The following is a 19,722-nucleotide window of genomic DNA, read 5'->3' as shown; positions in this document are numbered from 1 at the left end:
ACGAAGAGGAATACACTCAAATGTTTACAAATCTATAATACATAAACAAAACATAATACAGCGCATAACAGAGAGATGATTTACAAGTAAAAAAATATCATCTCCTAAAACTAACTATACATTTGACTGTTTCCCTCTTAGTCATGGTATCCGGCCAGGGCCAGGACAACACCAAATTAATATCATTCCAAGGCAAAAACAGTAAGACAGTTGGAAAACATATCGGGGGATAGAAGACACAGTAAGTACCTCCCTGCCCACTATGGGAGGTAGTAGTAGTAGTTGTGGTGCTAGTAGTAGTAGTAGTAGTTGTGGTGGTGGTGGTAGTAGTAGTTGGAAGAAGGAGGTTAAGAACCCCACCAAGTCATGTGAATTGGTTTGAAAGCGATACGTTTCGATTCAATACTCCATGTATCGTTTTGCAGCAAAGGTATCGCGGATACCGAGCTGTTCCAGTGTTCCGTTACAGTTACAGCTCTAGTTTTAACCGGTCAATTGTGCTCTTTGATGTTACGTGATGTTCCAAGCACCAGCGCCTATGTGCAAGGTCTGCCTGTTCATAAATCAAGATCAAGGGATGATCTGATAACTGTTGTTGACAAGTGACGTTTTTAAGAGTTTTATGGCGCTTGCAATACATTTAGGTCATTTCAGCGCCAGTAAAAAGGAAGAAAATAGGATAGTCAAAAATTATAGAATTACAGTTGAAAGCATACAAAAGAAAAAGTACGACAAAGGGGAATTGTTTAAATAGGGAACATGTGCAGATTCCAAGAGCATACCACCAGTGTACTTAGTTCTCATTCAGACCCCCGCACAGGATCCCACCAAGATGAATACACTCAAACATCAACATGATATCCAAAATGGAACAAACAATTTATAACAGTAACAGAGATATGGTTTACAAGGGAAAAAAATCATCTCCCTAAACTAATACTAAAAACTGTATTTTTTCTCCCTCAGCTAATGACTCCTGCAGGGGCCAAGACAAAACCAAGTAATTCCATTCTAAGACAAAGACAGAAGGCAAATTGAAAAGGATATACGAGGATAGAAGATGCAGCAGCAAGTGATCTCCTGTCCACATTGGGGGGGGGGGGGGGGGGGGGGGTCCCACTCAGAACGAACTATCGTTGATTGGTCAAGAATCTCAATCTCAGATAAGGACATTCGTTTTGGAGAGGCGATATCCACCACCCCTCATTGGACATAACTTTTATTATGGTATTAGATCTCTATAAATTATAAAGTGTTATGTCAAGACGACGATAGCTTTTCGGATGTCACAGTGACAAGTGAGCAGAGTTGTTAAAGTTGAAGCTTCTAAACAAACAATCCGAATCGTGGTCCTAACTGCTTTCGTCTTACTCCTAATCGTCTTCAAACTTCAAACGCCAAGTGTTGAATGACTTGCTGTGGTCTCTGTCAGAGGTAATTAATTGTGTATTCTTTTACCCCATCAAGAGGAGGCTAGTTATCAAAACCATTTGGGTATACTCAGATTACACCACACTGATTCTGAGCAAATATGGTGGTATTGGTTGGTATGCAGGGTTGGTGGTTAAACAGTACATTTTACTGGTTTTGACACCTTCCATTTTTGTCATTTCAAGCAAAATTACTTTCGTTAAGAATAGAAAACAAAATACAGGGGCACTGTTGTCTTTGCGTCTACCCAGAAGATACCGAATTCGACTCTCCTGCGGCGGACGCCTGGGTTATTCCATTCTTCTCTTGGAATAGAAGCAAACGACAAAATCCCCATTGTGGATAAATAAAGGGACCTGTCTTAATCTTATGGTAAGGGGGGGGGGGGGGTTGGCGCCCGCCCCCCCCCCCCCCCCATAGTTCAGTTGGTGGAGCATTCGCTTCACATGGGAAGGGATCATGTCCGCTCCTTACTCCCCCTTCCATCCAGCAGTGATTGGGTAGCAGGGTCTGATAGATCTGGTGGAAAGCGTCCTATACAAAGGGTAGCGAGCAATTGCTGTTGTTCATTTCACACTATAGAAATCGGGATAAACTCTGTCTCACGAGCCTCTGAAGGACTACAACTATCCTAATAAGATTAAAATCGAATTGATTGGATAAATACAGGATGTTATCAATTACTTGAAACTGAGGCTGAACGAGTAGGACTGTGCTGTAATGCTAAGAAGACAGTTTTCCAAACCTACAACCACAACCAAGAAAGGCCAATTAGCAATACAGGCAAAGAATGGAGAATGGCTGAAGGACGTTGACCTAGGAGGTTGGACCCAAAGCAGTTCCTCGGATATATCTGTCAGAAAAGCATTGGCTTGGAGTGCCTGTCACAAACTCAGGAAAATCTGGATTTCAAACCTACAGAGGGAAATAAAGAAGAGACTGTTCCTGGCAACGGTAGAGTCGGTGCTTCTATATGGAGCAGCGACATGGACTCTTACTAAAGCCCTTGAGAAGCTACCGGACGGCTGCTACACCCGTATGCTGTGGAAGGCCCTCGATGTAAGCTGGAAAGAGCACATATCAAATGAAGAGCTCTACAGTGACCTCCCCCCCAGTGACCTCGAAGATTCAAAATAGAAGACTGAGACTTGCGGGGCACTGCTGGAGACACAAGGAGGAAATTGCAAGCAGTCTTGTTCTATGGGAACCACCTGAGCGAACCAGAAGCAGAGGCAGGCAGAATAAAACCTACATTGACTGTCTGCTAGACGACACAGGAATGGACAACACCCGGGAGCTGCGCACGCTTATGGAGGACAGGACAGAATGGCGAAGACTTGTGGCTCATGTTGGACGCCCCATGGGGCGGCCTAAGTAAGTAAGTATCAATTACAAACAAACAAACAAACAAACAAACAAAAAAAAAAACACACACACACACACAAAAAGAGAAAAGAACAATTTATTATCCATGCTACATCCACAAACAAGGAGTGCAAAGTTTATTTGGAAAAAAAAAAGGAAAGGAAAGAAGGGAAACGAAAAGCTACAATTAGCATTACACATTCAGAAAAGTGAGTGGAGCAGGCACTTATGTTGGTAACAACAAGATATGAAGTGAGTAGAAAAGTGCCAGAAGACAATAGAGAATAATTTTTTTTTTTTTTTTCGCGGCGGTTGTGGGGTTTGAACCTGCGACCTTATTGGTACGACAACTCCGCCTGGCAGGTGAGAGCGTGGCTCTACCGTGTGAGCTATCCACGAACACAAAAATATTCGTTTCAAACCCAAGTCATTTTTGATCCCTCTCTCACCCACTTCTGGGACCGCCGATTCGTTCGCCCACCACCATCGCGAAGTGTTTTGACCAGCAGTTAAGCTTAATAGCCAATATTCTCAACACAAACATATAACATAGAAACGATTGAGACATTGAGTATGCTCCGGTGTATGGGGTGAATTTTTAATTCAGAAAAGTGAGTGGAGTAGGCACTTATGTTGGTAACAACAAGATATGAAGTGAGTAGAAAAGTGCCAGAAGACAATAGAGAATAAAAATTTTTATTCTCTATTGTCTTCTGGCACTTTTCTACTCACTTCATATCTTGTTGTTACCAACATAAGTGCCTGCTCCACTCACTTTTCTGAATTAAAAATTCACCCCATACACCGGAGCATACTCAATGTCTCAATCGTTTCTATGTTATATGTTTGTGTTGAGAATATTGGCTATTAAGCTTAACTGCTGGTCAAAACACTTCGCGATGGTGGTGGGCGAACGAATCGGCGGTCCCAGAAGTGGGTGAGAGAGGGATCAAAAATGACTTGGGTTTGAAACGAATATTTTTGTGTTCGTGGATAGCTCACACGGTAGAGCCACGCTCTCACCTGCCAGGCGGAGTTGTCGTACCAATAAGGTCGCAGGTTCAAACCCCACCACCGCCGCGAAAAATTTTTATTCTCTATTGTCTTCTGGCACTTTTCTACTCACTTCATATCTTGTTGTTACCAACATAAGTGCCTGCTCCACTCACTTTTCTGAATTAAAAATTCACCCCATACACCGGAGCATACTCAATGTCTCAATCGTTTCTATGTTATATGTTTGTGTTGAGAATATTGGCTATTAAGCTTAACTGCTGGTCAAAACACTTCGCGATGGTGGTGGGCGAACGAATCGGCGGTCCCAGAAGTGGGTGAGACAGGGATCAAAAATGACTTGGGTTTGAAACGAATATTTTTGTGTTCGTGGATAGCTCACACGGTAGAGCCACGCTCTCACCTGCCAGGCGGAGTTGTCGTACCAATAAGGTCGCAGGTTCAAACCCCACCACCGCCGCGAAAAATTTTTATTCTCTATTGTCTTCTGGCACTTTTCTACTCACTTCATATCTTGTAATTAGCATTACACATGTGCAGAGATTAATTTGAATGCATCTGTAACCCCCAGAGATATCATAGATATCATTGTATATAATATTAATATGAAACAAGAACTTATATCTAACATACAGAAACATTTTTTTTAATTAAAAAAAAAAAAACAACAAAAATGACATGATGCCGTACTTACACACACAAAATAACAACATAAAAGAGTACACCTTAGGGCTTGGGCAATATGCCTTATGCATTTTACGAATTCAATAGATTACAATCAATAACATAACATACATTATGATGAACTAACTGTCCAAATTAATTTATATAATTCTACAGTGCTCAATTGTTGACTCATGAGAAAAACAAACAAAATATATTATAAAATAACACCATACAGACGTCCTATGCAGTATCATTAATACCGAATTTAGGGGCTTGAATATAAAATATAAAGATAATTAAATGATGAAAAATGCCCAAGTCCAGGACAGCAGAATGCAGAGACTTTACATACAAGTAAATACAAGTGGCAACAACAGTACCCACACTATTGTCCGGCGTATACTCGTGTAACTTATGTAAATTTATTCTTATGCTTCTCTCAACGTGTTTTGTATTAGAAAAGAATGTCTTTTTTTTTTATCATGTGCCCATATCATAATATTATTATGACAAATTTGTCCTTATCCTGAAGAAATGGATTTTTGAGAAATTTTAAAATAGAATAAAACAATAGTATTGTACATTTACAAAGAGAAGGGTAAAAGATTAGAACGCGTTAAATAATTAACCACAATAATTCTAGCATAAAACAACCTTAATAAACATGTAATTATAACATAATGCTAAAAATTGGCTCATTTCTGATTTCTTAAAACATGATAAACATATTTACATTATCTCTTCACTTTCATTTATAAAATCCGAAGAGGAAACATTAGCAAATTGATGATAATGATGATGATAATGATAATGATGGTGATGATGATGATAATGATAAGGATGATGATAAGGATGATGATAATGATGATGATGATGATGATGATGATGATGATGATGATGATGATGATACGTAGTAATAAAATAGACAAACATTTTTCTTGCCACACATGATTAACTTTAAATATAAAGGAATGGAAAACATCCAACAAAGAAAACATTTGCAATCTTATGCACACATAAACTTAACCTTGCCTAATATAAAATATCAACTTGCAAAACGGAACATCTTAGGAAAACCAGTTTAACACAGTACTAACACGTTGATAATAAGCACTTCTTTGATAAATTCAAAATTGACGCCGATTCAGTAAAAACGTCAACATCAACATCAATGTCCAATTCATAATATCATGGCCTTAAGTAGACTTTTTTTATGTTTGATGATCTTCCTTCCTCTTCAATCAATCTTCATCACGGATTTTTCTGTTCCTCTTATCTTTAATCAACTTTAATAAAGCATCCATATCTGTTCTTCCTTAATTAGTCTTCATATAGGATCCTATCTGAACGGAGAGAAAAAAATAAACAGAAAAAAAAAATTAATTAAAGTTAAAATTATACAAAAATATCATCGGATAAAAAAAGACAAAACAAATGAAACCAAATGTTTTCTGAGGTAAACATTAAATTAGTCTCATTCATATCTTAGTCTCATTATATCTGATTAATAAATTTTAGGAAATACAAAACGGTCAAAATGAATGGATTATAACACCATAAATTGTTTACGCACCACATCATTAATTAATCAGCTTATCACTATGTATCTGACCTGTGTTTTAATAGGAATAGGAACAAAGACGAACGGGGGTGTTTTAATAAAAGTTAATGTGCCATTCTTTTTTTTTTTCACCCTAAGTCTACCAAAGAAAGGAACTTAACATCGGATCGTTTTGGTTTTTTGTTTGTTTTTGGTGCAAGTAAGCAAACTACATGTAATGTGAAAACTAAACTGCTAAGAGCAATTAATACATGTCAAATTACGAGTATTTCAAAATATATAATACATTAAACAATGGTCAACTTTAACTAAACTGCCTCTGGTATGACAACATTCCCTGGTTATTAGTGTTGCCTTTGTAAACGTATACTTATAGCCTAACACTACCCAAAATCTTACGTCACAATGCACATGGACAAATTCTTAATTCTAATCAATTTTGATATGCACCACCCATCGCCTCAAAACGGTTTATGCCGTGGTAAATCAGATGGCAAAAAGAGGTTTTACAGTCACCAGAACTCCTGGAATGTTCCACCAGGCATGATGATTAGCAGTTAACTTAACATAGCTTAATCAGTGATGATAATAGCAATTTATCAAAAAAGAGGAAAATTTCTCGGTCTCTCAAACACCAAGAAAAAATGTAAAAATACGTTTTGTATTATGTAATATATTACTACTCGTGTAAATCCATTCTTATCATTAGACATAAATTTACTTTTTGTAAACATTTTATGAATTGTCCTTTTCACATAACATTTTAAAGGCCTACAATAATATTCAAATAGAAGGCCAGAAAGTGTTTTCTTTTGATTTTTACTTTATAAATCAGGCCATAATATCTTTGTTGCGGAAACCTAGTGGTTATGCAGCTTATCAATACAACAACCAAAGAATCTCTCAAATTTCAAACCATAGTCCAAAGGAAAAAAAAGAGGAGTATACTAAGCCAATCACCGTTGCTTTATTGTATATCTGTATAACCAGGTTATTAAATGGATGGTTTGCTAAGAAATAGAGAGAGAGAGAGAGAGAGCGGCTATGTGGTCTAGTGGTATGACACTCGCTTTCGGATCGGAAGGTCCTGGGTTCGAGCCTCGCTCGGCGCATAGTTGAGTCCTTGGAAAAGGCTCTTTACTCACATTCTCTCACCATACTCAGGTGTAAAATGAGTACCTGGCCGTTAACAGCGTTGTCTTTGTCCGAAAAATTGTAATATCGCCTGACAGGCGTCATGTCCCGTCCTACATGTTAAATGTTGCTGTTGACCAGGGACCCCTTGTAAAGCGCTTTGAGCACATTTTAGTGCTATATAAAAAAAGGCTCAAAAAAGCTCAGAGAGAGAGAGAGAGAGAGAGAGAGAGAGAGAGAGAGAGAGAGAGAGAGAGAGAGAGAGAGAGAGAGAGAGAGATTACAGAGTCAGAGAGAGAGGAGAGAGAGAGAGAGAGAGAGAGAGAGAGAGAGAGAGAGAGAGAGAGAGAGAGAGAGAAATTAAAAAGGCAAGAGACACCAACATCAGAGAAAAAAAAATCAAGACCCATTAATTTATCCCTCCCCTTCAACCATCAACTAATCAAAGAACACCACTGGTCTTCTGTATCAACTGTGACATCTGGCGCCATTCTGTCTGGCCCGACGTCATAAAAACATAGGGCTAACCGTCACCAAATTTCACGAGACTGAGCACATTTGTCAAAATATGACATAAGACAAAATGGTGATTTTGTGGCCTTGAGGCAAATGTTTGACACGGCAAATTCAGCAGAAAATTTCTGAGATATTTCCAAAATCCCGGAATTCCGCGGAAGATTACCATCACTGCTTTAATAAGTAAATAATAAGACACCGAACTTCACGTTTATGACCACACCCGATTTGAAAGTTCTCGACGCAGACAAGAAAAATCAAGACCGTTTTTTCCCGATCTTGAGGAAATTTAAAAATTCAAGATCATTTCCCGACTTCCCGACCGAGTGGGAACCCTGTAGCAGTAAAAAAAATAAATAAAAAAAATAAAAAATTAAAATTAAAAAAAAAAAAATTGAGCTTTTATATAGAGCAATATCCACTAAACGTGCTCAAAGCGCTTTACAAGGGGTCCCTGGCCAACAGCAACACATAATATGTAGGACGAGATATGACGCCTGTCAGGCGATATTACAATTTTTTTTTGGGACAGAGACAACGCTGTTTACGGCCAGGTACTCATTTTACACCTGAGTACGGTGAGAGAATGTGAGTAAAAAGCCTTCTCCAAGGACTCAACTATGCGCTGAGCGAGGCTCGAACCCAGGACCTTGGGATCCGAAAGCGAGTGTCATACCACTAGACCAAGGAAACCGTGCTGGAGTGTAATAATAATAATAATAATAATAATAATAATAATAATAATAATAATAATAATAATAATAATAATAATAATAATAATAATAAAGCGGTAGTAGTAGCAGCAGCAGTAGGTGATAAAAATAACAACATATATGTAAATACATAACAGCAAAGACAACAACCAGTTAACTGCCATAAGATGGAAAGGTGCGTATTGAAAAATCTGATCATAAAAATGATCCTTCAAATACCGATAAGTGATCCTCAAATTTAGTAAAATTCTCACCTCCCAAAGTCCCAGATTTGAGAGTTTTTGCCAAGATGAGGGTAATTTAAATCGATCGATATTGAAAGACGAGTTATCTAGCCATTTTTTTTCAAAGCGCATCTTTCCATAATACGGTTAATAATAATAATAATAATAATAATAATAATAATAATAATAATAATAATAATAATAATAATAATAATAATAATAATAATAATAATAATAATAATAATAATAATAATAATAATAATAATAATATAATAATAATAATAATATGTAGTAGTAAGTAGTACTTAATATAAGGAGTAGTATAAGTAGTAGCAGCAGAAGTAGTAATAGTAGTAGTAGTAGTAGTAGTAGTAGTAGTAGTAGTAGTAGTAGTAGTAGTAGTAGTAGTAGTAGTAGTAGTAGTAGTAGTAGTAGTAATAGTACATGTAGTTTGTTTTTGTTTTTTTAGGGGTTTACGGCGCTTGCAACACAATTAGGTTATAGTTATATCAGCGCCAGTAAAAAGGAAGAAAATGGGATAGTAAAAAGTTCTAGAATTACAATTAGAGCACCCAAGAAAAAGTAAGACATAGGGGAACTGGGAACAAATAGAGATCAGATGTAGATTCCAAGAGCATACCACCAATGAACTTAGTTTGATATAAACTATAACTATAAGTCTCATCCGGACACAAGAACAAAATCCAACAAAGAGGAATACTAATACACTCAAATGCTTACATTATACATTCAAAATAACAAACATAATTAATAATACCAGGGTGTCCAGGGAAATTCAACCTTAAAATTTCCTACCTGGAAGTGAAATTTCCTACCAGGTATTTTACCAATTCTTGCCATCCCCACAGTGTTCTATATGCTTAAAAAAGACAATCCTACTTAAAATAGGTTTTAACTCAACACAATCCATATTTTAAAGTAAGAGCAAAGGTGAAAATGACTGGTCAAAAAAGGAGGAAATTTCTCAGAGCACAGACCCATCCATGCGACTATAATCTATAAATTTGAATTTCATTAAAATTTACTGAGATGCAACCCAAAATGTGTCTCGCAGCAATTTTTGACAACATTCGGAGGAATTTCAAAAGTTTAAAACTGATAGCAACGTATAAAATCTTATCTACTTAGAGAATGGTACCATGTGATTATACAATGTCAAAAGCCACCACCCATCCCCATTTTCACTTTTAAAAATACTCATATGATTTGTTTGCAGGTATGATGTGGCAGTAAGTACTGGTACTAGTGGTAGAGATGATAGTGCAGTGGTAGTTGTTTATAATGGTTGTAGTAATGATGGTAGGGATAATGATATGGCAGCGATTGTAGTCGTGATGATGATATGTTGGTTGTAGTAATAGTGGCGGTGTTAGGGATAGTGATGTGGTGGTTGTAGTAGTGGTAGGCATGGTGATGAATGTGGTGGTGGTTATAGTCGTGGAGGTGATAGGGATGATGATATAGTGGTGGTTGTAGTAATGATGAGGGTGGTATAGATGGTGATGTAGTAGTAGTTGTAGCAATGGCGGTGTGGTGGTGGTAGGGATGATGATAATGCAGCGGTAGTGGTTGCAGTAGTGGTGGTAGTGATGATGATGTAGTGGTTGCAATAGTGGTGGTAGTGATGATGATGTGGTAGTGGTTGCAGTAGTGGTGGTAGTGATGATTATGATGTAGTGGTTGCAGTAGTGGTGGTAATGATGATGTGGTAGTGGTTGCAGTAGTGGTGGTAGTGATGATGATGTAGTGGATGCAGTAGTGGTGGTAGTGATGGTGATGTGGTAGTGGTTGCAGTAGTGGTGGTAGTGATGATGATGTGGTAGTGGTTGCAGTAGTGGTGGTAGTGATGATGATGTGGTAGTGGTTGCAGTAGTGGTGGTAGTGATGATGATGTGGTAGTGGTTGCAGTAGTGGTGGTAGTGATGATGATGTGGTAGTGGTTGCAGTAGTGATGGTAGTGATGATGATGTAGTGGTTGCAGTAGTGGTGGTAGTGATGATGTGGTAGTGGTTGCAGTAGTGGTGGTAGTGATGATGATGTGGTAGTGGTTGCAGTAGTGGTGGTAGTGATGATGATGTGGTAGTGGTTGCAGTAGTGGTGGTAGTGATGATGATGTAGTGGTTGCAGTAGTGGTGGTAGTGATGATGCGGTAGTGGTTGCAGTAGTGGTGGTAGTGATGATGCGGTAGTGGTTGCAGTAGTGGTGGTAGTAATGATGATGTAGTGGTTGCAGTAGTGGTGGTAGTGATGATGATGTGATAGTGGTTGCAGTAGTGGTGGTAGTGATGATGATGTGGTAGTGGTTGCAGTAGTGGTGGTAGTGATGATGATGTGATAGTGGTGGTAGTGATGATGATGTGGTAGTGGTTGCAGTAGTGGTGGTAGTGATGATGATGTGGTAGTGGTTGCAGTAGTGGTGGTAGTGATGATGATGTGGTAGTAGTTGCAGTAGCAGTGGTGATAAGGATGATGATGTAGTGGTGGTTGGAGTACTTGTGGTGGTGGGTATGATGATGTGGTAGTAGTTGTAGTGATTGTATGGGATGTGGTAGTGGTGGTGATGGTGATGATGATGTTGTGGTAGTGGTTGCAGTAGTGGTGGTAGTGATGATGATGTGGTAGCAGTTGCAGTAGCAGTGGTGATAAGGATGATGATGTAGTGGTGGTTAGTGTACTTGTGGTGGTGGGTATGATGATGTGGTAGTAGTTGTAGTGATTGTATGGGATGTGGTAGTGGTGGTGATGGGGATGATGATGTGGTGGTAGTGGTTGCAGTAGTGGTGGTAGTAATGATGATGTAGTGGTTGCAGTAGTGGTGGTAGTGATGATGATGTGATAGTGGTTGCAGTAGTGGTGGTAGTGATGATGATGTGGTAGTGGTTGCAGTAGTGGTGGAAGTGATGATGATGTGGTAGTAGTTGCAGTAGCAGTGGTGATAAGGATGATGATGTAGTGGTGGTTGGAGTACTTGTGGTGGTGGGTATGATGATGTGGTAGTAGTTGTAGTGATTGTATGGGATGTGGTAGTGGTGGTGATGGTGATGATGATGTTGTGGTAGTGGTTGCAGTAGTGGTGGTAGTGATGATGATGTGGTAGCAGTTGCAGTAGCAGTGGTGATAAGGATGATGATGTAGTGGTGGTTGGAGTACTTGTGGTGGTGGGTATGATGATGTGGTAGTAGTTGTAGTGATTGTATGGGATGTGGTAGTGGTGGTGATGGGGATGATGATGTGGTGGTAGTGGTTGCAGTAGTGGTGGTAGTAATGATGATGTAGTGGTTGCAGTAGTGGTGGTAGTGATGATGATGTGATAGTGGTTGCAGTAGTGGTGGTAGTGATGATGATGTAGTGGTTGCAGTAGTGATGATGATGTAGTGGTTGCAGTAGTGGTGGTAGTGATGATGATGTGATAGTGGTGGTAGTGATGATGATGTGGTAGTGGTTGCAGTAGTGATGATGATGTGGTAGTGGTTGCAGTAGTGGTGGTAGTGATGATGATGTGGTAGCAGTTGCAGTAACAGTGGTGATAAGGATGATGATGTAGTGGTGGTTGGAGTACTTGTGGTGGTGGGTATGATGATGTGGTAGTAGTTGTAGTGATTGTATGGGATGTGGTAGTGGTGGTGATGGTGATGATGATGTGGTGGTAGTGGTTGCAGTAGTGGTGGTAGTGATGATGATGTGGTAGCAGTTGCAGTAACAGTGGTGATAAGGATGATGATGTAGTGGTGGTTGGAGTACTTGTGGTGGTGGGTATGATGATGTGGTAGTAGTTGTAGTGATTGTATGGGATGTGGTAGTGGTGGTGATGGGGATGATGATGTGGTGGTGGTTGCTTTTGTGAGTGGTGTTGGTGGTAGGGATGATGATGTAGTAGTTTGTAATAGTGATGGTGACACGGATGATGATGTGGTGAAAGTTGTAGTAAACTAATAATATTGTGTGCACAGCAGTTGTCCTTTGTACATTTTTTATATCACATTTTAAGCAAGAAATTCCTGATTTTTTTAATTTTAGAGGAAATTTCACACTCAATCCCATTATTTCCAACATTTCCGACCAAGTATGAAATTTCCGACCAATTTCCAACTTTCCGACTTCCCTGGACACCCTGAATACATTACAGAGAGATGATTTACAAGGAAAAAAAATATCATCTCCCAAAACAATAACTATGCATTTGACTGTTTCCCTCCCAGCTAGGACTCCGGCAAGGGCCAGGACAAAACCAAGTAATCTCATTCCAAGACAAAGACAGAAAGCATGTTGGAAAACAGATATAAGGGGATAGAAGACACAGTATGTACCTCCCTGCCCACTATGGGGGGTCAGGAACCCCACCCAGGTAGTAGTAGTGTACTTATGATGATGATGATGATGATGTAAATGATAATGAAACTTACCATGAGACTTAAGCAGGATGGAGACTAACTGGGTTATGACGACAAAACGTCATATGAAGTCTTTGCAAGGCTCTGTTCGCATCTTCAGATGCACCGAAACCAACAACAGCATTTCCAGTGGGTTGCCCTTCACTGGAGTAGTGTAGACGGATCGACTCACCAATTGGGCGGAATCCATGAAAGAATTGCATGATTTCTCCGATTGAAATGTCTGGGGGAAAGTTCTGGCACCGCACATAGAACCAGTTGGCGTTGAGAACTCCTGGCGGGAAGGATTTGCCACCCCCTGGAGCGACAACGAGAGGAGGACCTTGGCCTGGAATTTGAAGTAATGGAGCTGATGGTTGATGTGGCGTTGGTAGATGTTGGTTATGCATTGGGCCTTTGTTGGCCATGTCTTGTGAAGGCGGTTGAGGATGTTGAGGACGTGAACCTGGTCCCAAGCTGCATTTTGAATCCTGAGTATCAGGTGGTGGTTGATTTTGAAGAATTTGACTTGATGGTTGTGACGGCTGCTGATGTTCTTGTTTCAGAGGGGTTGGTTCACATTGGTTTTGAGGCAGCATTTTTTGTTGATTCATAGGTAACGGTGGCTTAGGAAAAGGTATGCTAGGGATGTTTGGTATTTGTGGGGCATTGAGAGTCGGACCCTGGGCCAAAGAAGTAGGAGATGAAATTGGCAGTTTTGGTGGAACAATACCCCGCTGTTTTGCATTTCCCAAGCGATCTGTCATCTCTTTCTTTCCAATGGGTTTGACAGCAACAATATGTCTGCCTAAAGATGTTTTATCCTTCTTCAAAGCCTTTTCCATGTCAGATTTCAACATAAACTCAACAAATCCTTCTCCCAGTGGCTTCCCATTTCCATCATGGGCAATATTGATACCTCTTGGGGCAATATTACAGTCTGAAAAGAAATCCCGAATATCGTGATGTGTGGCTAACAAAGGCAAACCCTGGATATGAACACAGATGCAATTATCATTATTACTGTTGTCTGAAGACGGAGGTTTAACAACTTCCAGGGCTGTTTTGGATGGTTGTTGTTGATTAGGAGGTTGTTGCCCAACATTTGGACCAGTATTATTTAATCCCACTTTGTTGGCAATGCTCCTCAAAGCTGCCCTCTGGAACATTTCTCCTTGTACTGATTTCAGCTTGTCACAATCAACTGAATTTCCTATGGAAATGCTGATCTTTTTGTTGTTAACCATGCCGCCATCCTGAGTCAATGCCTTTTTGTAATCACTCTCTGATTTGAACTCCACAAAGCCAATGCCAGTAGCAACACCACTTTGGTCATATTCAATGTATGCAGCCTCGCCATTATTGTCAATGTTCAAGTTTTTGAAAAAATTACTGATGTCTTGTCGTGTGATACTAAGGGGAAGATTCTTCAGATGTACTATGAAGCGTTTGTCAGATTGTGGCTTTGTGGTTGATTCTGGTTTGCTTGCAGAGGAAGATGTGGGAGCAGGGGCTTTAACAGGAGCACTAGTTTTATCAAGCTTCTTTGGTACAAATGAATCAACAGCCTTTTGGAAGTCATCCTCTGTTGTAAACTGGATAGAGATGGAGCGTCCTTCCACTCGTTCACCGTGCCGCTTCTGAGATTTCACAGCATCATCCAGTCTGTGAAAATAAACATAGGCTTCTCCAATTCTATTTCCTTCATTGTCATTAATAAGTTTAATGCCATCAAATGGAATCTCCATTGGATGAAAGAAACGTCGAACATCTCTAAAGCTCAGACTCTTTGGCATATCTTTAATGAGGAGAAACCTTGTTGGACGTGTGCTGGTATTAGTTTTAGAATTTTCTGAATCAGATTTGGATGACTTATCTCTACTTAATCTATCTCTATTGTCAAGTCTGTAACGGCTATTGTCCCTGTCCCTGTCAACTCGTTCTCTGGACCGAGAGCGAGATCGCCTCCTATCACGTTCACGTAGGTCTCTGTCCCTGCCAAACCGGTCACGATAAGAGGAGCGATCCCTGTCATCCCTGTCCCTGCCTCCTCTCCTGTCATCATAACTCCGTCTGTCTCGTTCACGATCACGGTCACGATCACGGTCTCTTCCCCGGTCACGATCATCACTTCTACGAGGGGAGGGACGATTATCAATATCTCTTTTATCACCCGTATCTCCTTTAGGATCTTCTTTCTTAATACTGGCATTGCCATGATCAGCAGGCGCAGCAGTTGGGGGCTTAGGAGGCAGAGTTGGAGCATCCCCTAGGAGTCCACGCCCACCAAGATGTGGTCTCTCTTGAGCAGCTGGTTGATTTGAATGATGTGAAAACTGATCATCTATTTTTCTGTTATCCACATCTTGTCCCATAGACCCATGTTCATCAAAAGTTTGATCTCCTCTACCTCTTCCAAATGGTGGCATACCTCCCCCTCTCCCTCTACCAAATGGTTCACCTCTTCCTCTAGTACCTCTGTCCATCATGGCTCCTCTTCCTCTACCAGCTCTGCTGTCAAAGTCTCTGGGGCCCCCACCTCTGCCATATCCATGCTCCATGGCTGGCCCACCATGTCCATGATCAAATCCTTCATCTTCTCGATGCATTCCACCTGGCCACCTTCCAGGCACTGGTCTCCTCTCCCTGTCAAATCTCTGATCCATATCAAAGGGACCACTGCCATCTACATTCTCAGTATTGTCAAAACCTCTTTCTTGTTTCTTTGATCCCATATTGCTATTAGGTGTTTCTAAAAGACCTGGTCTCTGATCACTGTCAGTGTTCCTGTTCAATCGGTTCCATCTATCTTGGCCATCAGAGTATCTATCATCAGGTCCATAAGGATAACTTCTCTCTTCTTCACCTCTGAATCCCCCATATCTCTCCCGGGGGAAGTCACCTTCTCTCTCTCTCCACTCAGGTGGATGCCTCATTCCGTGATGATCACCACTTTGCCTTCCCATTCCTCTCATTGGGCCCGGTCCACGCCTGAATCTGTCTTCAAAATCAAAACCTTCTCTACGAAATTCTTCCTCCCTTTCTGTGTATCTTGGATCATCTGGGGCAATCATGTTATCGCCAGGTCTCCTTCTCATCATTTCCTCAGATCTCATTCTATCACCAGGCCACATGCGATCAGCGGGCATAGTTCTGCCCATTCTATCTCTGTCATCTGGTAAAACTCTACCTGCTCTTTCCTCTTGAGCAAATCTTCCAAATCTGTCCTCAGGATTATTTCTACCCATTCTATCTTCAGATGTTGGTCGACCCATTCGATCTCTATCCTCAGGAATAGGTCCACCAATTCTACCATCAGGCCCTGGTCTCCCCATTCCGTCTTCTGGATATGGCCGACCCATTTTATCCCTATCTTCTCCAGCAGTTCTTCCAAATCTGTCTTCAGGCAATGGCCTGCCTTCTGGTCTTCCAATTCCAGAAAATTTTCGGTCATCATCGCCCATTCCTCTTGCATCCTGATCTGGAAAAGATCTTCCTGGAAATCTGCCACCACCAGAGAATTCACCATAACGATCATCTTGAGGAAATCTAGGTTGATTGCCAGGAGGAAACACTCTGTCTTCAGGAGGAATACGTTTTTCATCCGTAGGTGGAACAGGTTTGCTTTGGTCTACTGGCATCCCCTTTTCATCTCTATCAAACCTGCTCACTCTTTGTCTAGGCCTCCGTTCTGAAGGAATAGGGCCATCTCTACTTATATCTGGTAAGGGTATCTGACTTTTATTTTCAACATCTTCTTTCAAATTTCCTGGGGGCATGGGTCTTCCCTCTGGCACATTTCTAGGTTCATTCAATGGACCACCAGCACCAGTACCCATTACTCTTCCACTTTCTCCCATTGGTTCATCATCATCTGGTGGGTATCTGGTGCTTGGCATTCCATCACCACCATTTTCATCTTTCAGGCTTCCTCTGTCACTTCCTCCTATACCCATAAGTCCTTGTGCTCTGTCGGGTGGAAATCGTCCAGGAAAATTTTCTTGTCTGTTTCTGAAATTTCCATGATATTGTCCTTGCATTCTAGAATCCCTTTCTCCAAATACTGACACAGGTTCAGGGTGGTTCAGCCCTCTTCTACTAAAAAGATCATTAGGCTCTTGATTATCTTCTGGAAATTGATTTGGCCATTTCCTCCCTTCATCTTTCCCCATGCCTTGACGAAACATTGGATCTCTGTGCATATTTCGGTAATATTGATTTTGTTCAGGAAAACTATCTTCTGTTTTTTTCTCTGCTCCCCAACGACTCATTCTTGCTGGAGGATTCCCAAGCTGATCTGCATCATAATTGTCTTTGGAAAATCCAGTCCCACCAATATTGCTATCTGAAAATACACCAAGGCTTGTTGACTGTCCGGGCATTGTTGCCATGCCATCTTTATCCTTGCCCATCGATCCAGCTCTTTGACTACCTGGCACAAATGCTTGATTCATAGAAGTATCTTTTGATCCAGGGTATTGAACCTGACCACTATTACCCACTCCACCTGCACCATCACCATATCTATTCTGATTGTGCCCCATTCCCATCATGCTTTCTGTTGGACCTTGAGACAAATTCATCTTCCCTTCACCCATCATCATTTCCTGTCCAACATGTCCAGGCTTACCAATTGCAGCACCTTGTCCTCCAGAGTAAGGCCTATCCCTACCTTGGGATAGTTGCTGCTGCTGTTGCTGTTGCTGGTGCAGGTTTTGGAATCTAGAGTATTGATCGTTTTCATATCCTCCCATCATGCTTTGATTTTGATATTGAAATTGAGACATGTTCATGTTTGGATTTTGATTTTCTCCCTGGCCTCCAATACCAGGGTACCCTTGCCATTGGTTTCCCATATTATTCATGCCTCCAGGGTAATTGTTCCCCATTGCAGAGTTACTAGCATCGCCCTGTGCTTGAGGATACTGCTGCTGTTGGTGGGGCTGCATCATCTGGAAGTTGCCTCCTTTTTGACCCATCATGGAATTTGACGGTTGCCCTACCTGTCCTTGATCTTGTACCATTCCAGGGTAGCCTGACATGTTATTCTGTTGCTGGTTCTGATTAGGCATGCCTGGGTTTACAGCCATCTGTTGTTGCTGCATCCCCATCTGGCTCACTCCCATATTCATACCTGCAGCCTGGCCAATACCTGGCGTGTTAGTTGCTACAGAACCCATATTATTTTGCTGAGCTGTTGGAACAGCAACTGTGGTGCTGGGACCTGATCTTGCTGCCTCAATGACACTCTGCATTTCTGACTTGCTGCTAAGGAATAATTGCACTGGTACGCCGTTCAAAGGAGACATATTCATTTTCATAGCCATCCGAGCATCTTCATCTGAGCTAAAAGCAATGAAAGCATCTCCGCCTTCTCCTCCTATAATGTGGACACCTCCAGCAGGAATGTTGAGACCTGTGAAGAAATGTCTGATGTTCATCGCACTAGCCGTCCATGGCAACCCCTGCAGTCTAATGATCACCGACATCCTTTACTGCAGGATCTGTAAAATATATAAAACAAGAAACTTTTTAAAAGTCATGAAAGTACACATCTGTACAAACAACCCACCCTCATACCACACCCAATCAAACCTTACTTATTACAAGTTTGATGATTTCCTTGGCCATCAATAGAAATAGCAACAGCATCTGCCATAGTGTGTGTCTGTCTGTTATTACACACTATGAATATTAAAGTAATAAACAAAAGAAGAGGAGGAGAGGAGGAAGAAGAAGAAGTAGTAGTAGTAGCAGTAGTAGTAGTAGTAGTAGTAGTAGTAGTAGTAGTAGTAGTAGTAGTAGTAGTAGTAGTAGTAGTAGTAGTAGTAGTAGTAGTAGTAGTAGTAGTAGTAGTAGTAGTAGTAGTAGTAGTAGTAGTAGTAGTAGTAGTAGTAGTAGTAGTAGTAGTAGTAGTAGTAGTAGAAGAAGAAGAAGGAGGAGGAGGAGGAGGAGGAGGAGGAAGAAGAAGAAGAAGAAGAAGAAGAAGAAGAAGAAGAAGAAGAAGAAGAAGAAGAAGAAGAAGAAGAAGAAGAAGAAGAAGAAGAAGAAGAAGAAGAAGAAGAAGAAGAAGAAGAAGAAGAAGAAGGTCTACACAGTAAATTTTGCTATACTATTATAATACCCTTTTGGGGAGCTGGCAAATTTGGCAGTATAGCAAATAATTTCATTATATACAGTAATACAGTTAGTAAGTTGACCTTAAACGGGGTTGGAGATATTGATGGCTTCGGTCTAATAAACTGGCACTGTAAGTAAGTACGAATAGAGACTCTGATGGAAAGTGGGCGTTCGAGGTGCAAAAGCTCAAACATGGCATGTAGCCAATGCAAATTGATCGGTTGCTGTGAACTGAACAAAGATTTGTTGTTTAGTAATGTTCACCATGGGTATAAAAAGGCCTCAAAAATGAGACTCTAATTCATTCACAATCAATGTATACAAGATCCTAGATCAAGCGAATAACAGCGTTTACGGGCCCTTGGCATGGCGGGGTTCTTTTTTTTTTTTTTTTTTGCAGAGCTTGCGGCCGCAAAAAATCCTCGATTTGCATTCCGGCTTCAAAATCTGCAAATTTTCGGGATTTTGTATGTGCGTGCACCATAAAAAATTGTCTTTTCCAGACTTGAACAGAAAATATTATTAATTAGGAGTAGCTTCCGTCAGCTGTGCGGTTTCTCGTTTGTTTATTTGGTTTTGGACGGGATT

The 19,722-nt window shown here is 40.7% G+C and overlaps 1 protein-coding gene across 2 annotated transcripts in view; it reads right to left on the bottom strand.

The window, feature by feature from the left end:
• Positions 1–4,435: 4,435 nt before the first annotated feature.
• LOC144977165 (uncharacterized) overlaps positions 4,436–19,722 on the bottom strand; it is a 78,123-nt gene continuing 62,836 nt past the window's right edge. Inside the window, exons 2-3 of one of the 2 annotated variants that reach the window (XM_078922040.1) lie at positions 13,048–18,518; positions 4,436–5,819 (exon numbers count right to left, since the gene is read on the bottom strand). In XM_078922040.1, coding sequence (XP_078778166.1) covers positions 13,056–18,503 — 5,448 coding nt within the window. In that variant the 5' untranslated portion in view covers positions 18,504–18,518 and the 3' untranslated portion in view covers positions 4,436–5,819; positions 13,048–13,055. The remainder of the gene's footprint in view (positions 5,820–13,047; positions 18,519–19,722) is intronic. The other variant, XM_078922041.1, reaches the window with a different exon arrangement.

The sequence above is a fragment of the Berghia stephanieae genome, chromosome 7, assembly GCF_034508935.2.
Source record: "Berghia stephanieae isolate SIO BIC M18660-M18661 chromosome 7, UCSD_Bste_1.3, whole genome shotgun sequence".
Classification (NCBI taxonomy): Eukaryota; Metazoa; Mollusca; class Gastropoda; order Nudibranchia; family Aeolidiidae; genus Berghia; species Berghia stephanieae.
The sequence above is the reverse complement of the archived record's forward strand: the minus strand, read 5'-3'. Positions and strand labels throughout refer to the sequence as shown.